General features: G+C 52.4%; 10 protein-coding genes across 10 annotated transcripts; 7 read left to right on the plus strand and 3 right to left on the minus strand.

Annotated features, from left to right (window-relative positions):
• Positions 1-552: 552 nt before the first annotated feature.
• ACET3X_002730 (uncharacterized protein) lies at positions 553-1661 on the plus strand (the record flags this gene model as incomplete). The annotated part of the gene is made up of 3 exons (XM_069449505.1): positions 553-707; positions 762-1385; positions 1439-1661. The coding sequence occupies 3 exons, from the start codon at positions 553-555 to the stop codon at positions 1659-1661; spliced, it is 1002 nt and encodes a 333-aa protein (XP_069309277.1).
• A 329-nt stretch (positions 1662-1990) lies between these two features.
• ACET3X_002731 (uncharacterized protein) lies at positions 1991-2991 on the minus strand (the record flags this gene model as incomplete). Its single annotated transcript, XM_069449506.1, has 4 exons — positions 1991-2034; positions 2096-2588; positions 2651-2809; positions 2926-2991. 4 exons carry the CDS (start codon positions 2989-2991, stop codon positions 1991-1993), a joined length of 762 nt encoding a protein of 253 aa, XP_069309278.1.
• A 1304-nt stretch (positions 2992-4295) lies between these two features.
• ACET3X_002732 (uncharacterized protein) lies at positions 4296-5397 on the plus strand (the record flags this gene model as incomplete). Its single annotated transcript, XM_069449507.1, has 2 exons — positions 4296-4808; positions 4864-5397. The coding sequence occupies 2 exons, from the start codon at positions 4296-4298 to the stop codon at positions 5395-5397; spliced, it is 1047 nt and encodes a 348-aa protein (XP_069309279.1).
• Positions 5398-5572: 175 nt separating this feature from the next.
• ACET3X_002733 (60S ribosomal protein eL6) lies at positions 5573-6736 on the minus strand. Its single transcript, XM_069449508.1, has 3 exons — positions 6558-6736; positions 6073-6408; positions 5573-6021 (listed from the first exon to the last, which is right to left on the minus strand). Exons 1-3 carry the CDS (start codon positions 6684-6686, stop codon positions 5869-5871), a joined length of 618 nt encoding a protein of 205 aa, XP_069309280.1. The 5' UTR covers positions 6687-6736; the 3' UTR covers positions 5573-5868.
• Positions 6737-6905: 169 nt separating this feature from the next.
• Positions 6906-8489, plus strand: ACET3X_002734 (uncharacterized protein; the record flags this gene model as incomplete). Its single annotated transcript, XM_069449510.1, has 4 exons — positions 6906-6956; positions 7010-7085; positions 7132-7627; positions 7931-8489. 4 exons carry the CDS (start codon positions 6906-6908, stop codon positions 8487-8489), a joined length of 1182 nt encoding a protein of 393 aa, XP_069309281.1.
• A 1311-nt stretch (positions 8490-9800) lies between these two features.
• On the minus strand, positions 9801-12072 carry ACET3X_002735 (uncharacterized protein). Its single transcript, XM_069449511.1, has 5 exons — positions 11949-12072; positions 11647-11780; positions 11140-11587; positions 10607-11090; positions 9801-10556 (listed from the first exon to the last, which is right to left on the minus strand). The coding sequence occupies exons 2-5, from the start codon at positions 11767-11769 to the stop codon at positions 9923-9925; spliced, it is 1689 nt and encodes a 562-aa protein (XP_069309282.1). The 5' UTR covers positions 11770-11780; positions 11949-12072; the 3' UTR covers positions 9801-9922.
• Positions 12073-12237: 165 nt separating this feature from the next.
• Positions 12238-14055, plus strand: ACET3X_002736 (uncharacterized protein; the record flags this gene model as incomplete). The annotated part of the gene is made up of 3 exons (XM_069449512.1): positions 12238-12280; positions 12330-13603; positions 13657-14055. The coding sequence occupies 3 exons, from the start codon at positions 12238-12240 to the stop codon at positions 14053-14055; spliced, it is 1716 nt and encodes a 571-aa protein (XP_069309283.1).
• Positions 14056-15080: 1025 nt separating this feature from the next.
• ACET3X_002737 (uncharacterized protein) lies at positions 15081-16404 on the plus strand (the record flags this gene model as incomplete). Its single annotated transcript, XM_069449513.1, has 5 exons — positions 15081-15279; positions 15329-15470; positions 15538-15574; positions 15641-15737; positions 15794-16404. The coding sequence occupies 5 exons, from the start codon at positions 15081-15083 to the stop codon at positions 16402-16404; spliced, it is 1086 nt and encodes a 361-aa protein (XP_069309284.1).
• A 4038-nt stretch (positions 16405-20442) lies between these two features.
• ACET3X_002738 (uncharacterized protein) lies at positions 20443-21498 on the plus strand (the record flags this gene model as incomplete). The annotated part of the gene is made up of 5 exons (XM_069449514.1): positions 20443-20577; positions 20642-20831; positions 20886-21053; positions 21132-21225; positions 21273-21498. The coding sequence occupies 5 exons, from the start codon at positions 20443-20445 to the stop codon at positions 21496-21498; spliced, it is 813 nt and encodes a 270-aa protein (XP_069309285.1).
• Positions 21499-22018: 520 nt separating this feature from the next.
• ACET3X_002739 (uncharacterized protein) lies at positions 22019-23516 on the plus strand (the record flags this gene model as incomplete). The annotated part of the gene is made up of 3 exons (XM_069449515.1): positions 22019-22171; positions 22230-22429; positions 22493-23516. 3 exons carry the CDS (start codon positions 22019-22021, stop codon positions 23514-23516), a joined length of 1377 nt encoding a protein of 458 aa, XP_069309286.1.
• Positions 23517-23554: the final 38 nt, after the last annotated feature.

Below are 23554 nucleotides of genomic sequence, written 5' to 3' on the forward strand. Positions count from 1 at the left end.
ACGTAAATGCAAGCTTGTTCAATACTTGACTGATCACAAAAGCTTCCAGAATCATCTATGAGGTTTCCTGTTGGCTTTGTTGCAGCTGCTTACCATCCATTCCGATACACGGCGAGCGATACCCACATGGTTTGCCTGTAGCGCTCAGGCAGCACGCCCTACCGAGTTAATATAATAATGGCGCGCCCTACAGAGTACATGTTGGAGATGGTTAATGCAGCAGCAACAGATTCATGCCTTGAAAGAGTAATTGCGACTGCCATCTCTGACAGAAAGACGTCGCGAATGGAGACAAGAATGACGTGCGCGGGGTGCGGGGCGGCCACTCGCTCATCACTCGGAATTAATGCTGTCCCCGCGAGTATTTATCATCAACGGGCTTGCCTCTCTTCAGATAGCCTACTTCAATAGAGCAGACCCTTTGCTTGTCTCGCGCGATCCATGACTTTGGCCTTTCGATCCGCGCAACTGCTTTCAAGATCGACGTCTGCAACAACACGACTCTCAGCCATCAACTCACATATCGCTCCAAGAGCACACAACATCAGAGCCATGTCATCTCTCCCAAAGACGATGAAAGCCGTCTTCATCGAGAAGACTGGTGGGACGGAGGTTCTGCAGTACAAGACTGACGTGCCGGTTCCTGAGCCGAAGGAGGGCGAGGTGCTTGTGAAGAACGAGTTCATTGGCATCAACTACATCGACACGTGAGTACTACATGACATGTTGTTTGACAAGGAAATCCTGACGGAAATTTACAGCTACTTCCGCTCAGGCGTCTATAAGCCTCCGCATTACCCCTACATTCTTGGCCGAGAAGGCGCTGGAACCATCGCTGCCGTCGGACCCAATGCGCCCTCTGACCTCAAGCCTGGGGCCAAAGTAGCCTACATGGGACAATTAGCGTATGCTGAATATACCGCTGCGCCAGGGAACTACACTGTACCGCTGCCTGATTCCATCTCCACCAAGACTGCTGCTGCTTCGCTGCTCCAGGCGCTAACCGCTGTAACCTTGATCCGCGACGCGTACGAAGTCAAGAAAGGCGACTGGATCCTCGTTACCGCTGCCGCAGGTGGCGTGGGCCTGTGGCTGTGTCAGCTATTGAAGGCGGTTGGCGCGAGGGTCATTGCTACGGCGAGCACAGAAGAGAAGAGGAATCTGGCAAAAGAGAATGGCGCAGAGGTGCTACTAGAGTACCATGAGGAAGACCGAGACGTCTTTGTCAAGAAGGTGCTAGAGGTTACTGGAGGCGAGGGTGTACATGCAGTCTTCGACTCGGTCGGCAAGAGCACTTTCGATAGCTCGCTGGCTGTGGTGAAGAGAAAGGGTACTATGTGTTCGTTTGGAAACGCATCGGGACCAGTTGAGGGTTTCGCTCTTGCGTAAGTTCTTCTCCCACCTCTTTCGTCTCGATACTGACTTATGCGCTATACAGACGTTTGTCAGCAAAGAATGTCAAGCTCGTTCGGCCTACGCTGTTCAACTACATTGCCACTCGCGAAGAGCTTCAGACAGCCGCAAATGAGCTGTGGAAATTCATTGAGAAGGATGGGTTGAAGGTCAAGATTCATGATGTTTACCCGTTGAGCGATATTGTGAGGGCCACGAAAGACATTGAGGGAAGGAAGACAACTGGGAAACTGCTGTTGACACCGTGAATGGATTTCATGAGACGTACGAAGGAACACATTATTTGGCGCCGATGGAGACCTAGGTCCTTCGTCTCCTTTTCCATAATTGAACCTAGGCTCTTCTGCTCAAACATAGCTGACGCCATCGCTATGCATTTTATCGGAACTTATGCTGAACTCCATATGGTGTACCCCAAGAAAGCCCACCGAGCTTCGCCAGAATATGAAGAGACTTCCGCCAATGACACCGACCATCTCCTCATGCTCTACCCGCTGTGACTGAGCCATTCCAGAGTCCCTGCTCATAAGCACATTAGCGATTTCCCTTAGCCTGACAAGTAAACTGAGTAAACTGTTCAGATGAAGTCATCGCCGGAATCGATGGAGGAGGCTGGCTCTGCTAGTAGATTCTCAGCACCTTGATTGAGACACTGAGGTGTCAGGGGGGAAGGATAACTTACGCTCATGAATGGAGTAACTATCGTGGTCGACTTCTCCGGCCTCGTCGTGAGGGCAGAGATCGGCCAGATCGTCCATGCTCATGTCCTCTTTCTTGACGATGCCCTTGGCCTTCGGCTTAGGTGTGATACTGATGTTGTTTTTTCCGACCTTGGCACGCTTGGACTTGGACTCCAAGAGTTCTTCTTGCTCGTCCTCGTTCTCCGGATCAGGCTTGACGTTGATTTCTTCCTCAGCCGCGGCGACCTTCTTCTTTGGGGGAGCCCGCTTGCGCTTGGGAGTCGGCGTGGCCTGGTTGTCGTCAATGTCGTCGCCGGACGAAGTGGCAGCCTTGCGAGACTTCTTGACAGTAGACTTGGGGGTGTCTTGGGCGGGCGATGAAGGAAAAGGTGCGGTTTCATTCTCTTCGAATGCTTTCTTCATACGGGAATATCGCTTTGATGCCGCTCCAGCAGTGGTGTTGGCTTTGGCTGCGATCTTGTTCCAGTTTGGTGGCTACAACATCGTTAGTGAGCCTGTCGTTGCGGAAGATGAGACGAGTCTGCATCGGTACTCACTTGAGTTCGCGTGTGGTGCTTGACACAGAGCCATAGAAACTGATATGTGATACCCCCGGGAACCTCGTTCTTCTCCATAGCCTGCTTAAGGCGCGACCATCGCTTTGTGACTGCGCCTTTCTTGAGGTCAAGTGCAGCGGAGACAGCATCCCAATCGATCTGTTGTAAGTTAGCATATGACTGTGCATATGAGGATAGCAATGGCGAGATTTTCCAGAGAGTGGAATGAACTTTCGCAGCTCAAGCACAAGCAAAGTGGATTTGGTGAGACTCACAGTTGGGTTGCCGTCGTTGGTCAACACCAGATATAGGTAGTTGATATTCTCCACTTCAGAAGGCATTGTGTATGTCGCTTGAAGTACTCTGTCGATGCAGATGCTGATAATGCAGTCCCAAGCTTGATTGTTGGATGTCCTACCAAAAGACTGCGGGGGGAGCGTTCGATCTTTTCCTTTTATGGTGTGGATGTAGGAGTGAGAGAGGCAAAAGACAAACAAGTCAGCTATACATCCTTATTCACTCGGTGAAGGCGTGTCCCCACAAGCAATGACAACGAGCTCCACATTACCATGATGAGCCTTCTTTCCCGCAGGGTCAACTCAATCGGCGGTGAGGATGAGTCGAGGAGTCTAGGTGAGAGTGAGAAAGCTACTGACAAGGTGGGAGCCGTCGCTCTTGACAAGGAAATAGGTCAGCCGCCAGGGCCTCGGGCCCCAGTGTTATCAAATATGCATGGGCGTACCATTTGGTCACAAACTGCACCAACATCGTCGACGTTCGATGTTGCAACTTCACAACTACGAATTGCCCCCTGCTCTCGTCCTAGGACTACATTGCAGTTACATCGGCTTCGGGTCCTATGCTGTCTTTCTGTATGCCGTATTGTTTCCACATTGATCGTCCGCAGGATGTCGAAAAGTCCGTCCTTTCACTTTTGGTTTTCGTCACCATCTCCACGTAGCCTATCGGAAATAACCTTGTGGCGAATCAGCATACAGAGTTTTGGTGTTATTGCCAATCCTTGAGTCGGAGTAGATTTGTTTCACCCTTTCCTCAAGCTCATTAAAACCCAAGATTACTAGGTACTCTCTGTACCAAACGCACAAACTATACTGATGAACAGGGCGCTGTTGAGATGGTCTATGATACAAAATTACTGGAGCAAGAGGACAGGATAGGGAACAACAAACGGGAAGAAGATCGGTTGAAGAGACTCTACGAAGGAAGTGTGCTTTTGTTAAGACAAAATATGAGAAACTGGAAACTGGATATGTTGCTTGCAGATAGTACCAGGATCAGTTTTGTCTTGGGGAACATATCGCTTCCATATGCAAGTTATTACGAGTGTTTACCGACGAGGAACAGATAAGGTGTGTGTAAAGTGTTCAACGATGTGGAGTCGGGAGAAACAAAGAGCGCCTCGCTTATTTCGCCCAAACGGTCGCGCACGCGTTCCCACGCGGTCAGCGGCATGAACCAAGTTCGACCACGGCCCCCTACGTCATCGCTCATCACAATCAAGTGCAAACCACCACCACATAGACAGAATGACCACCCCTACTTACATGATCATGCGCAGTTACGTGCTTCACTACTCCCAAGACCTCTGAGTATCAAATACCCGCATTCAAGCAACGTCTCCAGCATGAGCGCACTATTGTCCTCCATTCTTGCGCCTATCGCTTTACCGCTGGGCTCATTCTTAGCCATTCCTATGCTATCTTCTTGGTCGACGGGCTTGAACCTCATCTTCCTTTCAGTCGCATGGACGACAATCGCGGCATCGTATTCTCCTCTTCAACTTGAGCTGGTTGCACCACTAGTTCTGCGGCTATCTCTCTACATCATCCCTAGCCTGATCTTCTTGCTGTTCGATATCGGAGTGCCGAGTCTTGCCGTTGAGTTCAAATCGCAAGGACAATGGGGCATCCCTAGTAACCAAAAAGGGGGCGCAAGGGCGATGAGGAGGGTCATCGCATGGAGCTGTGCAAACGTATTGCTTGCTGTTGCACTGCAGGCGGCCACGGAGTTCTTGGTTACCGATATCCTACAAATGAGGTCCCTCCTACTCATCAAAGGCAGCAAATGGGGGTTGAATCACCTGCCGAACCCGTGGACAATGGTCAAGCATGGCATTATCGGACTTGTGTCACGCAATGTAAGCTACCATCATCGCATTCGTCAAGTGCTCTGTGCTAACAAACATGGCCAAGATCCTGCAATACTATGTCCACACACACGTGCTTCACTCACCGGCCGGCGGTGCACTCTCGGACCTACATCAGAGCTGGCACCACAGCATCAAGATTCCATACTCCTTTGCTGCCAACTACGACCACCCCGTTTGCCACCTCTTGCACCGCTTCCTACCCCTATACCTTCCGGCAATTGCGTTGCGCATGCATATTCTTACCTATTTGATTCTGGTCGCTGTTTTCAGCCTGGAGGAGACCTTTGTATACTCGGGATATAATGTTCTTCCCTCTACCATCATGTTGCGAGGTATGGCGCGGCGTGCCGATGCGCATATGATGAGTGAGGGAGAGGGTAATTATGGATGTCTGGGGGTCCTGGACTGGTGCCACGGAACGACACTGGGCAGGGATGTTGTTGAGGACCTAAAGGCGGAGATGGAGAAGCATGATGTGGAGGGCAAGGCGGGGAAAGCGATAGACGGCGCGGGGGATGCGGCGAACGGACTAGCGGGCAAGGTTGGCAGGGCTAGGAAAGGGAGAGGAAAGAAGTAAGCAGGTCAGTCAATGGGCAACAGGCTGTGTAACGAGGCATGTCCTTGAATCGTGTTGGCGCAATTGGTTTGGTGGTGAGGAATACCCTTGGTTAGCTGTCGCTTGGATACCCTCACGTCATGTCGCTTGGAGTTTGCGTGGCAGTCGGCGCAGTACCGGTCGAACAATAGAACGTCTGTATCTCTATTTCATGCATCAGTACTCTCGATTACCGCCCAGTATATACCGCGCCAATTGAACGCCCAACTATGACATCACGCAAGCGGAGACCAAATGTTCACTTTTGGACCGTCTCGGATTCGCTTGCTTGTTATAAAGTCTTATGGTAAATGCCTTGTCGGTTTCCTCCATGAAAAAAAATTGGCTGCCGTGCCGCTGCGGTTCTTGTTCCTCGCTAGTACGGCTGCAGTATGCCGAAGTCATCTTTCATCCCATGCACTGAACGCCGAATGCCCGATCGTTATCCGTCGCTTAGAAGACCATCTGGTGAGGCCTGTCGGAGCTACGGAGGCTGAAGCTGGCACCGAGGTAGTCGGCGAGGTGAGCCTCCTTCTTGATGGTGGCCAGAAGAGCCTTGTCGACGGCCTTTTGGTCCTCGACGCGGTCCTTGGAGGTCTCCTTCTTCTGTGGCGCTTGTCAGTGCGGTCGCATTCCGCCTCAGTCGTGTGCACGTACCTCGGGCTTCTCGCCCTGCTTGAAGAACGCATCCTCACCAGGCTTGTGGGCGGCCTTGTCCTTGGTGAAGTAACCGTCCTGGCTAGCCTTCTCGATGACCTTCTCGTCTACGCCCTGCAGGTCGACCTTGGTGGAGGTGGCAATGACATATCGGGCGTTTACTCGTCGAAGGGGAACACCGTTGACTTTGAAGGGACCGGTAACAAGGAGGACACCCTGGGAGAGGTGCTTGAGGACAACGACGCGCTTGCCGCGGAAGCGGCCAGCAAGGAGGATGACGACGGTACCGGGCTGGAGGGACTCGCGAACCTTTGCAGGGCGGACAGACTTGCGGGCCTTGAGTCGCAGTTAGCGGAGCTCCAATTGACGTCCTGATGCTCATCCTTGCACACCCAGACACACGCGCGAGATGCTGTCGCAGTAAATGCATCCTACCCCCCTGCCGTCCTTCTCTTGCAGCACACCGTCTTGTATCGCAAACGTACCTTCTTGGGGACAGCAACGTCCACAGCAGGGTAGTACTTGCTGGCCTTCTGCGAGTGGTGCGGTATCGACCTCTCCCCCTTGGAGAACTTCTGGGTGGTGGGCTTCGTGTCCTCTTGTGTGGCCGCCATTTCGTTTCGCTGTGGTCGTTAGTGCTGGTCGGTGGTGTTGGCGATGGAAGCGTATTTTCGTGAATTCGAATGTGTGCCAAGCTGTCCAATCGATACGCGCGACCGGGCCGCGAGTTGTTCCGTCGGTTACGTAACCCGCATGGAGCTTGCAGCTCGCGGCCATGCCTGCGGGACATCGGCTGCACATCGTTGCCCCAACACCAAACACACGTCGCAAACATGTCTGTTCAACCGCTCATCACCTTCAAGGCCGGCCAGTGCGAGCTGACTGTGAGCGACACACCGCTTCCCTACCCTGCGTCGTAGACTAACGATCCGTACAGCGCGGAGAAGGCAACTCGCAGACGGTCAAGCCAGTCCAGACACCTGGCTATGTCTATCTGTACCAAGGAGAAGATGGTTTGTACACGATCCCAACACCCCCTTCATCAACTCACGTGTCCAGAATTCGTGCACTTCTGCTGGCGACCACGCGACCGCTCACTCGACCAGTCCGAGCTCGACCTCATCATGATTCCCGGCGACGGCTCCTTCCAACCCTACACCGGCAAAGACTCTGTCGACGACTCGGAGAACATCAAGTCGCCCACCGACGGCCGCATCTTCGTCCTCAAGTTCAGCTCGAGCTCACAACGCTACCTCTTCTGGTTACAATCAAAGTCGCAGCACCCGCGGGGCGCGAGCTGGTTCAGCGAGCGTGATCTCAAGATCGGACAAGTCGTTGATCTTCTGCTGACAGGCGAGGAGATTGACGTGCAGGCTGAACTCGCAGGCATCTCAAACTCGTCCGGCAACGATGAGGACGAGACCATGGAAGACGTACAGCCGTCTAGCCGAAACCGCCACGGTAGCACCGGAGGCGCAGGAGCTGATGCTACGGGCGGTGACATCCGAGACGAAGGCGAGGAGTCCCGAGAAGGTGGCGCCGATGGTGGTCGAGCGTAGGTTCCGTCTAATTTGTATCGCATTCGGCGTCGTGGCGCGGTCTTCCCTTCCGCAAAGAATCGAGCTGCTGTGGAAGACTCTCAACCGATTTATACAAAACTCTAAAGATATCCTGTTACAGTACGGCGTTTTGGGAGAAGCTTAAGACCATCCAAGCACATGGCGATTGGCACTGGCTGCTCATGTACAACAATAGAAAATAAGCATCATGCTCCGTCTTCCACTGGCCACGCCGCGGCGCTCGTTCTGCGTCTTTACTTTGTTTTTGCTTCTAGAACACACCGCTAACGCGTCGACAGCGCCGGCTCGGGTGACGTCTCAGCCATTGTCCAAGACTTCATGAATTCGCTCAAGGGCAGCAACGCAGGTAGCAGCACCCAACAACAACGGGGGTCAGCACCTTTTACTACCCTCCTAGATCTCCTCTGGCCTACCCACACCCTCCCGACCGTCGAGAATGCGTCTGATGAACTCATCGACGCCCTGTGCGCACAGCTACCGACCACTCCTTTCCTCCTAGAGGCCGAAGTCGAAGACATTGACGAGATCGACCCCAACTCCGAGACGGCACAAATGGCTATCCAGACACTGACCCGAACTGAGAAGATTGATGTACTGCAGAGAGTTCTACGGGCACCGCAGTTGAGGGCGGCTTTGGGTAGTTTGACAGAGGCGCTAAAGACCGGTGCCCTGCCAACTGTGAGCCAGGCACTGAAGATCGATGTTGAGAACGGAGGCTACATGAGGGGCGGGGGGATGCCACTCGGTGGTCCAGACGCGGTCAAGGCATTCTTGGAAGGTGTCAAGAAGACAGTGGAGAAAGAGAAGAAGGGTGGCGACGAAATGGACACGAGCTAGACGGCCCAGTGACTATCGAGACTTGGATGCACTTCAGTATTGAATGACGACCGACACACGACTTATGCATACATAGATGACGATCAAAACACACCAGTTATGCATGGCAGGGTAGGGTAATCTATTCATTTCTGCCGATTATCGGAATTGTTTTCATCTTTCTTGAAGGTCGCTTTTCATCCCTTTGCGGGAGTCTACATCAGGCTCTGCCGTCTAGCAAACTGCTACTCGAAATCCATAAGTTTCTCATCTCCCTGTCTTCTGTTCTCCTTCTTCTTGTATCCGATCAAGAAGCCAATCATGCACCAGACCGTTCTCTTACTGCAGCTACTCCGCTCAAAACCTCGATGTTCTCTGTGACTCCTGGATGCTGCTCCCAGTATTTATGCATCCAGCCTTCGCGTTGTTTCTGCCACCGTGGTTCCGAATAGCATCCCACACAAGGTACTCGCGAGCGAGGGAGATGGCGGAGAAAGTGGTAGGCACAAAAGTTTGGCTCCAAGGTGCTGAGGAAATGTTAGCTGTTAACCAGAGAAATGGTAAGAGAAATGGGAGAATATTCACCTAGTATGGTCTTCCGGGTCCGCGGGAGTGAAAAAGGTCGAAGGTGAGGATGGGACGGACTCAACGAGAGTACTGGCGCTGGAAGAAGCGGGCGAGGGCTGATTGGAAGATGGAGATGTTGGTGATCTAGACGCTGGGGAGCCTGCATGCATGGCTTCTTGTCCTGGAGTGGGTGCTACGAGGCGGAACGCTGGCGCAGGACCACTCTGCTCTAGTCCCTGTGCTTGGCTGCTCAACACCCTCGTTCTCAGTGGGGGAGCAGTCGTCGAGGGTGTCATCGATGATACAACGGAGCTCGAGCGCGACAAGTCGGGTATGTTTTGGCAAAGGTTGTCGGGAACCTGGCGTCCGGTAGCGATGGCGTGAGGACACGGCGTCGTGCACACGGTTTTCTTGTGGCCACAAGTATAGACTTGAAGGAGTTGGTGACACATTCTGGATAAAAGATGAGTTCCTGTAAGGAGGCTTGGGATTTATGATTGAGAGTCGGATTTTAGCAGTAAGTGAGCGCCAAAGTAGCAGTGTAGAGGTGAGTCGTAACAGGGTCAACGACAGTGACGCAACACAATGTGTTCGAAGATGAGTAAGTGCCTCTGTCGTTCACAAGCGGCGTAGGAGCGCTGGCTTCACTGTTTCACCTTATCTTTGTCCGTTTGCCTATCAAACATCCACATAGCACACGCAGGAAGAGAAGATTGGCTTGGCATATGAGAACTTTTAGTTCTATGCTAAAGGTTGTATCAACATTGCAGAATCGTAAATGACCAGTGTAACGACAACCCCTTCTCCATGCCGTGAACACCGCGCCATCAAACTCCATGCCACCAAATGCTCAAATAAAAACGCAAACCTGGTGAAATGCTGAAGCACTAGTAGCTTCGTCCAAACAAGATCCATTGCTTGGCAGGGGTCTGGCAATCGGGGTTGATGCACTTGGTCTTGCCGGGCTCGATGCCCTCGGGCTGGTCAAAGGGAATGCACAAACTCTTTGCGCCCATGGCAGGAGCCTGTTTGTCCTCGGCAACGCCATCGCCGAGCGCCGTACGCGCACTCTTCGCCTTGACCTCGTCTTCACACTTGTCGCCCTCGCAGTGGGGAACAAGAACGACGTTCTTACCGTTCAGGGTGGGGACAAAGTCATCCCAGTTGGTAAGCTGGATACGGTGGTCCCGGTAAGCCTTGTCAGCCTTGTTGAACATGTCCTTCTGGATCTGCTCGAGTAGCTTGGGAACCTCTTGCGTAAGGCTGTCAACGTCGATGGTGCCACGTGCGGCGTCCTTGTCGTCAATGTCACGGCGCGAAGTGGTAACAACACCCTTCTCCGCATCCTTGGGGCCGAATTCGATACGCAGAGGGATACCCTTCAGCTCCCAGTCGTTGAACTTCCAGCCAGGAGAGTAGCCCTCACGGTAGTCGGTCTCGACGCGAACACCAGCCTCGGTAAGGTCATCATGTATCTTCTTGACTTTGCTGTAGAGATCTTCCTTGGCCTCAGCAGACATCCTGGTTTCGTTAGCATAATGGCGTTCATGAGTCATCCATAGTGAACGTACTTGGCGGTGACTCCGACAGGGATGACAACAACCTGGATCTCAGCCACCCTAGGAGGGATGACTAGACCACGGTTGTCTCCGTGAGTCAGAATCATGACACCGATGGAGCGAGTAGTCAGACCCCATGAGTTCTGCCACACATGGACGTGCTCCGACTTGCCGGCTTCCTTTGCGGTAGGGTCCTCGACTGTGATGTTGAACATCTTTGAGAAATGCTGGCCGAGGGCGTGTGATGTTGCGGCCTGGATACCACGTCCAGTGGCGGGAATGAAGCCCTCGATGGTTGTGGTGTAGTCGGCTCCGGGGAACTTTTCGTTTACTGTCTTGGTTCCCTTCACGACGGGAACGGCCAGTAGCTCCTGGTAGACATCAGAGTACCAGTCCAGAATCTGTAGTACCTCATCGCTCGCCTCTTTCTGGGTAAGATGTGCGGTGTGGCCTTCTTGCCACAGGAACTCACGCGATCGGATGAAGGGCATGGGGTCTGGACACGAGTTAGATGCAGTCGAGTCAGAGGTCGGTTCGATACTCACGCTTGAACTCCCATCGCACAACGTTGTTCCACTGGTTCAGCTTCAGGGGCAGGTCGCGATGCGACTGGATCTTGCGCGCGAAGTATGGGTACATGGCGGTCTCTGAGGTAGGGCGCACAGCGACGGGCTTCTCGAGGTCCGACTTTCCTCCCTTGGTCACCCACGCGACCTCGGCCGCAAAACCTTCGACGTGCTCCTTCTCTCGCTCCAAGTTGTCGGCGCTGATGAAGATGGGGAAGTAGGCATTTCGGACCTTGAGCGTCTTGATCTGGTTGTCGAACCAGGACTTGATGTTCTCCCAGATGGCGTACGAGGAGGGCTCGAGGATGTAGCATCCGGCGACGTCGTAGTAGGAGATCATCTGGCCCTTGGTGATGACCTGCTGGTACCAGTCTCCGAGGTCAGTCTCCTTGGCGACATCGATACCAATGAGTGCTGAACCCTCAATCTGTCGCATAGTCAGTATCGCCTCTGGTTCGAAACATGCGTGGTGCAGTCCCGACTGGCCTTCTTCTTCTGTTGCTGGGGCTTCTTGGCAGCTTTCTGGGGGTTGCCGTCCTTCTTGCTCTTCTTGGTCTCGGAGATGGAAAGATCCTTCATCTGCCCGTCGGCAGCGGTGGCTTCGGCCATGTTGACTTGTTCTGGGAGGGCAATGTTAACGCCACTGCAGGTACAGTCTTATCGGCAACCAATACAGAATTGATACAAGGAGTGCAGTGGGTGTAGATTGTGTGCTTGGATGGCTTTGTGTATTGGACGAGTTGGCGGGGCAGGCGGGGTATCAACACACGCGACTTGGAGCTACTTACGCGCAATTGGGTTGTGGAAAGCTGAGGGAGAAAGGTGGAACTAAAGGTCTAGAGAATGGAAGTACAGCGGATTCACCCAGAGTTAAGACAGAGTCGGCTCGTTGCAGGCTCGTGTGCGTCAAAGGCCAAAAGTGGTCGAGGGGGGGCCGAGTCATCGGCGCAGGGGTCCAGGCTAGCGCGACTGACCGACGGAGCTACGATTCGCCGCGCGGGCGGGCATTGCTGGAGATTTTCTGGACCGCGTAGAGGCAGCAGCAACCACAGCGCAGAACAGCTATCACCCGACACCATGGCAGGCATCTTCGAGCAGTCGCGTAGCGGAGGAACCCTGTGTAAGCTGCACACGCCAAAAACAAGGCCGCAAATAGCTAACCCGTGCAGTCCTCGGCGGCCAGAAAATCAGCGGACAGGACATTCGCGACCAGAACGTGCTGGCGACGCAGGCAATCTCCAATGTCGTCAAGTCGTCGTTTGGGCCCTCCGGGCTCGACAAGATGATGGTCGACGACATCGGCGACGTGACGGTGACCAACGACGGCGCGACCATCCTCAGTCTGCTCGACATCGAGCACCCCGCAGGCAAAATCCTCGTCGACCTTGCACAACAACAGGACAAGGAAGTCGGAGATGGCACAACCTCGGTCGTCATAATAGCCGCCGAGCTGCTGCGGCGAGCAAACGAGCTCATGAAGAACAAGATCCACCCCACCACCATCATCACAGGCTACCGGCTGGCCCTGAGGGAGGCGGTCAAGTACATGAACGAGAACATCAGCACAAAGGTCGATGCGCTCGGCCGCGACTCACTCGTCAACATTGCAAAGACGTCCATGTCCAGCAAGATCATCGGCTCCGACTCCGACTTCTTCGCCAACATGGTCGTCGACGCCATGACGGCCGTCAAGATGACAAACAACAAGGCCGAGGTCAAATACCCGGTCAAGGCCGTCAACATCCTCAAGGCACACGGCCAGAGCGCCACGCAGTCGGTACTCGTCAAGGGCTACGCCCTCAACTGCACAGTCGCCTCACAAGCCATGAAGACACGCATCACCGACGCCAAGATTGCTTGCCTGGACATCAACCTGCAGAAGGAGCGGATGAAGCTGGGTGTCCACATCACCATCGACGATCCGGAGCAGCTAGAGAAGATCCGGGAGCGCGAGGCCGGCATTGTCACGGAGCGCATCGAGATGATCCTGAAGGCCGGCGCCAACGTCATCATGACTACAAAGGGTATCGACGACCTCTGCCTGAAGCACTTTGTCGAGAAGGGTGCCATGGCTGTGCGAAGGTGCAAGAAGGAGGACCTACGAAGGATAGCAAAGGCCACCGGAGCGACACTGGTCAGCACACTGTCCGATCTGAACGGTGACGAGAAGTTCGAAGCGGCCAATCTTGGCCATGCCGAGGAGGTTTCTCAAGAGCGCATCTCCGACGACGAGTGCATTCTGGTCAAGGGCACCAAGGCTTTCTCTTCCGCATCTATCATCCTGCGAGGTGCCAACGACTACGCCCTGGACGAGATGGAGCGATCAGTACACGATTCATTATCAGCGGTAAAGCGAACCCTGGAGAGCGGACGTATCGTCCCCGGTGGAGGTGCTGTCGAGACTGCGTTGCACATCTACCTGGAGGAGTGGGCAACGTCAGTGGTAAGTCACTTCAATCTTTACATGTCTGACAGTATCACTAACAATACGCCCAGGGCTCTCGGGAACAACTGGCGATAGCTGCTTTTGCCCAGTCTCTCCTTGCCATCCCCAAGACCCTCGCCATCAACGCCGCCAAGGATGCTACCGAGCTTGTCGCCAACCTCCGATCACGGCACGCTCTGTCACAGCGAACAGTGAACCCTGCAGACCCTTCGTCGCAAGACGCGAAGCAGCTGGCCAAGTCTAAGAACTACAAAAACTACGGTCTGGACCTAATGAACGGCAAGGTACACGACTGCCTAAAAGCCGGTGTGCTGGAACCCAGTATGAGCAAGGTCAAGCAGTTGAAGTCGGCAGTGGAGGCGTGTGTCGCCATCATGCGTATCGATACCCTGATTAAGCTGGATCCAGAGGAGCAAGGCGGAGGTGGTGACGATGGCCACGGACATTAGATGGCCTGGCGCCGAGAAGAGATAGACCCGTCTGAAAAGATAACGACAGCGTAATGAAGGCTCAAAGCCCACGTGCAAGATGCTCCTCCTCCGTCCCCACTCATTCCTGAACAACACACTAAGGACTTTGACCAAACCCCTGCTTGCCGAGGCTCTGATTCATAACAATTTTGGGGGCCAAAGGTTGAATGCAGTTAAAGTGTAGGACCTTCGGACCGACCCTAGCACCGATCCTCAAAGTTGTGCACGCAACTCAGCCTTGTGAATCCCAGCCACAACAAACAGCTTTTTGACGTTACCAGCAGAGGTTAACTCATCCTTGACCACTGTCAGTTTGAAGAATGGGAAGTCTTGCCATTCTAGGCATTTTTGCGCCTCAAATTTGTGTCCTACCCTCGGCGCGTCGAACCCCACGGCTGAGATCTGCATGCAAATCTGCCGCGCCGCCAACACATGCCGTACCGGTGAGACTGACTTGGGACCAAAACATCCGACGTGCCTGGTGGTCACCTAGAAGGGAAGCGCACGGCTGTATTAGCTCCGTGTGGCTTATGTCGCAACCTATCAGAAGGTTGCACAAGCGAGCTGAAGAAGACACAACCACTCGCCTCGCTACCCCATGCTCGCCGTCAACCCTTCAGCGCTCGCCATTGCATCCAGCATTCAGGTCGATGGTGTGTGTAGATGAGGAACATTTGAGCCTTCAGTACCGAGAAAATGGGAACAATGACGGGAAACAGACCATGCCATGTCCAGCTATCCCCACGACCATTTGTAATCACCTCAAGAAGCGATTCATTTGTAATCTTCTGTCGTGCTCCAGTTTATACAGCCTCAGCTGATCAGCCTGCCAATACCCTTTTCTCGTATGTTAACCGCGACATGCAAGCCCCGGCGGGTCACTGCGCGCCCTACGGCACGTCGTCTTTCGCATTGCTCGCAACCCATTGTGGGTACTTAGCTGGGAAAGTCTGCTCTTTCGCAGTGGGCTCACTCCTGTTCTCAATCTTGTGAATCCCTAAGTCATGAGTGTCATGGAATACGCCAAACTCAGTCCATTGCTGGCCATTCTCTGGTCTTCAAAATATGTGAACGCTGCTATGATACGGGCGCCGACACCTGCTGTCACGCCTGCACCTGCTGCTACAGCTGCTCCGCTCGCCATTAGAGACATCACTACCATTGGTTACATTTCCACGGGCATGTATGGCAGTACTACACTGTGTAAGAAGGGTCGCCCGAATCAGGCTCTCGCCAAAACTAAGACTGTTAGATGAAACCATCACGGCGAACAGCGAGGGTCATGTCATTGCAACATCAGGTAGTCTCTACAAGATCTGCGCCCCAGAGTCACTTTGCGAGTTCTTTTCTTGCGAGAGTGAATATGCAGTGTTTCCCACTGAGAGCATCTTCTGGTACGATGATCCACCTCCCTCTTGGTCCTTCAACTCCCCTGTACTGATTGTTGACATGCTATCACAGTGGAGGCCCGAGCAGCACCTGCAGCTACTGGGAACTGGTAAGAAATTGGTTCCTGCACGAACTCCGTATGAGACATATACTGACTGTGTGAACCTACCAATAGGCGACAGATATCAACGACCCTGCGCCACTGACCAACTACTGGTGCGATGCCAAGTCGGAGACTGGTGGGTTGATCTTGATGGTCACACCAGATGACGGTATGCTCTCTTTTCGCTGTTTCCGACCACGCGTATACTAACGGTTCATCTGAAAGACTCTTCAACCTCCCCAAATACGGACCCATCTTCGGACACCCTTTCGGTGTCCATTTCGACTACCTCAGAACCTTCAGATACACCACTCCCTCTCACACCCGTCCCAGACAATAAGAAATCGACCCCAGTCGGTGCCATCGCTGGAGGAGTAGTCGGCGGTGTTGCTCTTCTAGCCGCCATCGTTCTAGGTGTCTTCTTTTTACTTCGCCGCAAGCGGAACCAGCAGAACAACACCACTTCTAACAACAACATGTCACAGCCACCTGCCGCGCCTCAAGCTCCACCCGCAGGCGTCCAATACTACCATGAGCAAAAGCCTGTTCCTCAGCCACAAGTCCAACAGATGCCTTCGCCACCTGTTCAACATCAACAACCCTACGGCCATTATGATCCCAACGCGCAACAGGCGCCGCAGTTCTATGATCCCAACGCTCAGCCTGCCTACGCTGCGCAACAGGGTGGCTACGCGCTGCCAGAGAAGACGCCAGCTGCGACGAACCCTTACTATGCGGACGCCAGTGGGCCTGTGAGCCCTGTACCGCAATATACGCCGTCTGAGGCGCCGGCAGTTCCGGCTAATGTTAATGAGCTACCGGCTGGGAGGACATGAGTATGGGGATGCGGTGGTGGATCGTGAGTATCGTGGTCCTGGTCTCGTATGATGGTCGATGCATCTATTTCCTCTTTGCGAGTACTATAATATGTGCCATAAGGTGGGTGAGAGGGGGATATGCATATCAAGTGCGATTGTGTTTCAGTCTTCATGAGTTATACCCCTATCATTCGAATTGAAATATTCAAGACAGACATTTCAACAAAAAACCTTGCATCAACAGTGAAGTATTGTTAGATGATGGGACCGCTCACGACATCTAGGCGGGCTCTGGAGTATACCATATAACACTCTATCATGGTTTTGAGAAAACACCTTTGTAGAAGCCCCAATCCTTCTTTTGATGTTCTCTTCCGCAGTAGTACGCATCACCGCACCCAGTACACTTGGACTTCGCGCTTGGAGCTCCACAACGACCGCACCACTTCTCCTTTGCACGGGATCCCACCTGTTCTTCGCTCTCAATGTCACTTGTTCGAGCCAATCATCTACGGGTGTGCCACTGATTGCCAAGGTGCGTTGGCTGTTACTAGAATCCGCGCCCTTTGGTACAGTAGAGTAACATGATAAAGACCGAAAAAGTCATCTTGCAAAGCTTTATACCTTTCTATCTAGGCTAGCTAGGCCTAAGAGAACGGTATAGCTAAAAAGCTATGATCTTATGCTTTAGCATAGGCATCTAGCTTGTCACTCAGTAAGTAGCCTTGAGGCACAGTAGCATGATCGCCAACCAATTCCACAGATTGAGATCGGACAGTGCCCCATCCGACCCTCTCGCAGCGCGCGCGAGCATATTGGCATGCACTATCATTTAGCTTTTCGAATTCACTAACTCATTATTTAGTTCAAGTTCTGTGAGGGATAGAGCTACATACAACTCGTCGTTCTTCTTTTTTACTTTGAAGACTTCGTATGGTATCTTGCTGTTGTCCATGCTTGGGTATTATTTACAATAGATATCCAGGACGATATGCATCTTGGAGGATTCGTTAGGGGCCATCAAGTGAGAGTAATAATCGTTTTTCGGTTCAGGACCGAATAGCGCAAAAAATTGTTGATTTATAGCTGCTTCCTCCTGCTCGTATTGAACGTTAAAACGGAGGACGACTCGCTTTGGGCCAGTGTTGGTTACCATCTTAACCGTGTGATTTTACGGCTATGCAGTATTCGCCAACACCCGCAAAGCACTTAGTTGTAAGGGCAGTGTGAATCCGTTAGCGCGCTTTGCAGAGGACGGTAATAGATTCCACGATGGTGTGGAAGGCGTCGGCGGGTTGACAAACGATTAATTCATGGTGCGAGGGTCTAGAGTCAGAAGTCGGGATGGGCTGGCTGTTGGAGACGCTCTACATTGACGGCGTTGGCCAGCATCGATATGCTGTAGGCTGATAGCTGCAAAGAGTTAGCGACATCGCTGAGATTACCCAATGTTAGCTGTAGAATCAGTCACTGCAGCCATGTTCTGGCCGCCCGCCTCCAGCTGCGGCTGCGCGGTCGCTAGGTCGGCCCAAACGCGGCTTGGCACTCATGATCCACTACCGGTAATCCGTGTTCGTAATCGTCTGCCGCTTTTAGGCTCGCGTTGCTCGTCCTTGTTGCTTGCTCCAAAGTACACCACAACACCGTACAACAAAAAAGCTTTCATGAGAGCAAGCTGCATCATATTACTTAGCGCCATATCTGCAGAAGAGTCGACAATATTCAAGATTCCAAGTTGGACTTTGCGGCGCAGAGCTTGAGCTAGGTAGGATCGATAGTCGATGGTCGATGGCCGCGCCACATCGACGCATGAAACGATAGCTCCGAAAGCATTAATCGGCATTGTTGAACGAGCCAATGAGTATACGATATCAGATTCAATGCGCTGTGCTGTAATAAACGAGGCAGGACGAGAAGTCGCAACAATGAATATTGTTTCCTAGCATACCACATGTTGGGCCTTCAAAGCTATCGCCCTATCAACAGGCATGCTCAAGAGAACAGGTAGTACGCGACATCTTCTTAGTACTCTCGTTCTCCGCATGCTGCCAGAGTACTGACTCGTCATCGACCCCACTGTGCTTCGTCGTTGCTGTTACTTCAGATACATCGTCCCGCAGTCGAAATTCATACGCCTCATTGGCCTGCTCTCGGTTGTTCGATCTTGGCAATGATGGCTTATTGCTGTTGAGTCCATCACGGTCTCTGTTGTTGTTGTTGCCGAAGTTGGAGCTCAGAAGGCCCGGAACATAGCGCACGAAGAACGGCTTGAGGGCGGGAGCGCATGCACAGATTATTCCCGCATTGACTTCAGCGAAGCACCACTGAAACTGCTCTACAGCGTCCCATGTGTAGTCGGCTGAGACCATAAGCGGCTTCAAAAGCGTTGTTCGACAGATTGCCACGAGGCACACGCTTGCACATATCGTCAGCAGAAATTTTTCAACAACAACTGTGGTAACTTACAATCCTCCCGTCGCGAATATCCCGCAAACAGTGATCTTCTGCCTCAGTGGCATCTGTAGTCTCGCTACAACAGGTATCGGAAGCACCAGAGTAATGGCATCGATGATGATGTTTAGTACTGAGAGGGTCATGTACTTGGTTAACTGATTCATGCATACAGCCCCGGGCAGTTGCGTGAGATCCCACGTTGCCGCTATCGGGCTGCAGCCGAAGGTGCTGACGAAGTCGTAAACTGTTGCGTAGATTACGACACAGGCATTCAGAATATAGACCAGCGTACGGAACCATATCTGTGGTGACAAACGTAGGTAGAAAAGTAGAATCGACAGCTTTGAAAACGCGAGGCTGGTGGCATAGAGGATAGTACCAACTAGTGTCCACTGCGCATCCCGTTAGTCTTGGAGCGATGACCTCGTAGTGCTATACCTACTTTCTGAAACGGGTGTTCAAAGTCTTTCGTCTTGACTTCCCACATGTGGTAGCCCAAGCCGGACTCCATATCTGGACATCGTTCAGCTTTGCGAAACGGACTCAGCGATATCTAACATACGTGGGAAATTGCACCCGAGCAGCGCAAGACTGCACGCCATTGCACATACTACTACATCTACACATTTGGTGTTAGCGGCAATGATTCTCTTACCATTCGTACGCTGTCAAAAGGACTTAGAGTCGTTAAGGTGGATTCCCGTCTTGGTAACATGCGCTCTTGTGAAGAGCTGTAGGATTACTGCTACTAGAGCAAGCGTGGTTGTCGAGATTCCGACAATAGCGAGTTCCCTGTGAAGATTCGGTGGGTCGACTGCATGTCTAGTATGACCGGGCGGTGAGACTGCCACGTAAACTGTTGGTGTGCTCATTATCACTGGTTCAAGATACAGTAGTAGCTCCAGATCTGAAGTCGTACATGAAAGGTAAAAGAAGCATGTTATAACTTCGAGTCGATACATAGTCTTCCCAGGGTTTACCGTGCCTCACACTAGCATGGTACCGCTGGATTGGTTCCACTGCGTCACCAAATCGAAGTGTTTTCCTTTCGAAAAGGCTGTTCTCGGTATGTATTTACAAGGCGAAACATGAAAAATGGGCGTAAAAGAGAGCTCCAGCTTGTTTTTAGGATTATCGACCTTAGCAAGTAACGTGCCCAATATCTCTTTCGTTCTCAATTTTAGGACGAGGGTATTCGACGCTACAAGGACAGCATCTCCCCGATGCCAGGAATCAGAGTCAGGCAAATGAAGAGCATCTGTATGAATAGACACTGGTCTAGATGTTGTGACTTTGGAAATTGTTGACCGGCACATCTGCATATAATGAGCGGGTGGACAGCGTTAGTCCAGCAGGGATTACCTAAACAGGCTATAGCACAAGTTACCACCCCACAGAAGGATGCGGCGTCATCTACCACGCGCAAACAGAGTCCGGGTACCAATCCCATCTATCGGCTGATTCATTTGCCTCTGCGGCGCAGTTGTGCGGAGATGACTCGTTGCCTGCAGTCATGACACAAAATGTAGCCGTAGGGTATATGAGTGGCGGGTCGTGTCGAACTCGTGTTGCTTTGTACTTTTCATATTTTCTGGTGTCATCATGGGCGACATGACAAACCCCCTTCCATATGCTGTCAACACCCTTCCTTTCGCGGGAAAGGTCATCGCGGTTACTGGAGCCAGCCGAGGCCTTGGTCTAGCTCTTAGTAAGTACTTGCTCATCCGTGGTGCTACAGTCAGTAATACCCCTTCGCGGACTGCATACGAGACATCTGCTGACCTCGCACACACCTACACAGGTCTCTATGTGTGCAACTTCAGCAGAAAATCTGTCTAAGGCTGCTGAAGAGATTGACTGTGAACTTCCAGATGCCAAGGGTCGGTACTGGACGTGTATCGTGGATATTGCCAATCTTGATAGTGTTCGTTCCTGGATCGAAGAGACTGTCGCCAAGTTTGGAAAGCTGGACGGGGCTGCAAACGTTGCAGGTAAGCTCGTTCGATCTTTGCAAGCACTGAAGACGTCGTTGATCGAATGACTAGCGGTGGAGCAACGCGAGATCTTTGCCATCACAGATCTTGACCCAGAATACTTTGCCAGGCTAGTCAATGTAAATGTTGTCGGTACCTTCCATTGCTTGAAAGAAGAGATGAAGGTCATCAAGGATGGTGGCTCGATCGTGAACGTCGGAAGCATTGCGAGCCAGGTAAGTTAAGGCTGTACGATATACAAGACATGTACTGACGTCGTATCTCTACCTCTGCAGTACGCGACATATGGCACTTCAGCTTACGTCGCAGCTAAGCATGCACTCATCGGCTTGACGAAGGTTGCCGCTTTTGAAGGGGCGTCGAGGCGAGTTAGAGTTAACGCGCTGTGCCCGTGAGCGATTCCAATGCTTGACGAGAAGCTGAGCTGACCATTAGCAGAGGCTGTTTTAACACACCGATGATGACAAAACCATTCAACTCATCGCAAGGGCAGTTTTTCCTAGACAAGGACAACATCCCATGTATCCTGAATCGTGAGCTTCCAGAAACATGGGAAATTGCTGGGTCGGTTGCGTTTCTACTTGGTGATGAGGCCGCACACGTTACGAAAGCGTCGTGGTTCGTAGATGGCGGCTGGACGGAGGGAAATTATAGTTCTGGCTGAGGTGGCCGCCGCAATACGCATCGCCACCGAGAGAAGCCTTCAGACAACATAGAAACAAGATGTAGTCTCAAGACTGGTTTGTATCGACATGGAGTGTACCGGTGTTCAGAAGCAGGTTGTGGGGTTGTCTAGAGTGAGCGCGATCGCGTTCTTGGATTCCGCGGCGCGACCTAGGGACTATTGTGGTTCAACCGCCCTCCGTAGCTAGCTAGGGGGCGGGGCTATCTTTCGCGATACCTACCACCGTGACCGCTCCAACCACCTGCTTATCACGATTTCATCCCTGTCGCCTTCTTTCCGACGGGATAGAGATCACGTGCGTGTTCTTTGATGGTCTCAACGTCTCCGTCGGAAAAGATAGAAACGTGCCTCCAAGTGTACCTTTCCGTGAAGGATGACGGGCACGCAAGCTTACCTAGGTACATATATAACTCCCAAAGACCTCACATGATGAATAACACAAACAATCCTGAATATCCTCTCCTTCAATCGTCAATACAACTGCATTCACACAGAAACCATGGCCCTTCCATATGCAGATGCCGACATTGCCCAGCTTGAGCGCGATGCGGATGATTGTTTACTTACCTACGGAACCGCATTTCATCCCGAGATCATCACTTCGACTAGTGGCATCAATGTCGAGACGGCCTCGGGTCACCGAATGATGGATGTAAGTGGCTTCAAGCACCAGATTACAAGAAGCAACCGACGCTGAGCATGAGCAATAGTTTACCTCAGGACAAATGTCTACTCTGATCGGACATGGCCACCCTGAAGTCGTGAAAGTGATTGCAGAGCATGCACAACATCTCGATCATCTTTTCAGTGGGATGCTGAGCCCTCCCGTAATAAATCTTGCAAAGCGTCTGACTGGTGTCGCGCCTGCTGGGCTCGACAAAGCATTCTTCTTGAGTACAGGTGGAGAAAGGTTAGTTTTGAATGCGCGAAATACATGGGAGACACGCTCTGACTCTGTACTCTGTACCCACAGCAACGAAGCCGCCATTCGATTAGCCAAGTTCTACACCGGAAAATGGGAGATCGTGGGTCTGGCTGCCTCGTGGCATGGTATGACGGGGGCATCGCTTGGTGCTCAATACCATGCTGGGCGTTCTGGTTATGGCCCCAATATGATTGGAAACCTAGCACTGCCCACTCCCAACTCCTATCGTTCGATCTTCAGACACGCCGATGGTACACACGACTGGAAGACAGAACTGGACTATGGCTTCGATCTTCTGGACAAACAGTCATGCGGCTCGCTTGCTGCAGTTATCGTTGAACCCATATTGTCAAGTGGTGGTATGCTAGAGCTTCCACCTGGGTACTTGAAGGCATTGAAAGAACACTGTGAAGCACGAGGTATGCTTCTCATCGTTGACGAAGCACAGACTGCACTCGGAAGAGCTGGTGACATGTTCGCGTTCACACATCATCCCGAAGACGAGGGCGTCGTGCCGGATATTCTGACACTCAGCAAGACGCTTGGAAACGGAATACCACTCAGCGCCATCATGACATCCGACCGCATCGCTCAACATGCCAAAGACAACAATTTCCTGTTCTACACTACGCACATCAACGATCCTCTTCCAGCTGCTGTTGGCGATAAGGTTCTTGAGATCGTCATCAGAGACGACCTCTGCGCTCGTTCCAAGAGGCTCGGTGTCAAGCTCCAAGCTGGCCTCAGGCGATTACAGTCACGATACGGTTGTATCGGCGACGTACGTGGCCGGGGCCTTATGGCTGGCATGGAAGTGGTTGGCAACAGAGAGACAAAGGTTGGCGCCCCAGAAGTAGGTGCTGCAGTGTCAAACAAGATGGTGGAGATGGGTCTTTGGGCTCAGCTAGCGACGATGGCATCTTTTGGTGGAGTGTTCCGGATTGCGCCTCCCATCACTGTTACGGAGGAGCAGCTCGATCTCGCATTATCAATCATCGAAGAGGCGTTGAGGACGACCCCGGGTACGATGCCGCTATACACTGATGTCGACTCTGGACGATCACTAGATTGAACATGTTAATCTATGAGGGTATATTTGCGCATGCACAT

Source organism: Alternaria dauci, chromosome 2 (assembly GCF_042100115.1).
Source record: "Alternaria dauci strain A2016 chromosome 2, whole genome shotgun sequence".
NCBI lineage: Eukaryota > Fungi > Ascomycota > Dothideomycetes > Pleosporales > Pleosporaceae > Alternaria > Alternaria dauci.

What these genes read in the sequence shown, in the direction of transcription:
- ACET3X_002733 (XM_069449508.1), bottom strand. Translation starts at nt 6,686, where the DNA reads ATGGCGGCCACACAAGAGGACACGAAGCCCACCACCCAGAAGTTCTCC. An exon ending in ACGTTGCTGTCCCCAAGAAG is followed by an intron (nt 6,409 to 6,557) that starts GTACGTTTGCGA and finishes CTGCGACTCAAG; the next exon opens with GCCCGCAAGTCTGTCCGCCC. An exon ending in AGCAGGGCGAGAAGCCCGAG is followed by an intron (nt 6,022 to 6,072) that starts GTACGTGCACAC and finishes CAAGCGCCACAG; the next exon opens with AAGAAGGAGACCTCCAAGGA.
- ACET3X_002735 (XM_069449511.1), bottom strand. Translation starts at nt 11,769, where the DNA reads ATGGCCGAAGCCACCGCTGCCGACGGGCAGATGAAGGATCTTTCCATC. An exon ending in TGTGCGATGGGAGTTCAAGC is followed by an intron (nt 11,091 to 11,139) that starts GTGAGTATCGAA and finishes ACTCGTGTCCAG; the next exon opens with ACCCCATGCCCTTCATCCGA. An exon ending in CCTGTCGGAGTCACCGCCAA is followed by an intron (nt 10,557 to 10,606) that starts GTACGTTCACTA and finishes TAACGAAACCAG; the next exon opens with GATGTCTGCTGAGGCCAAGG.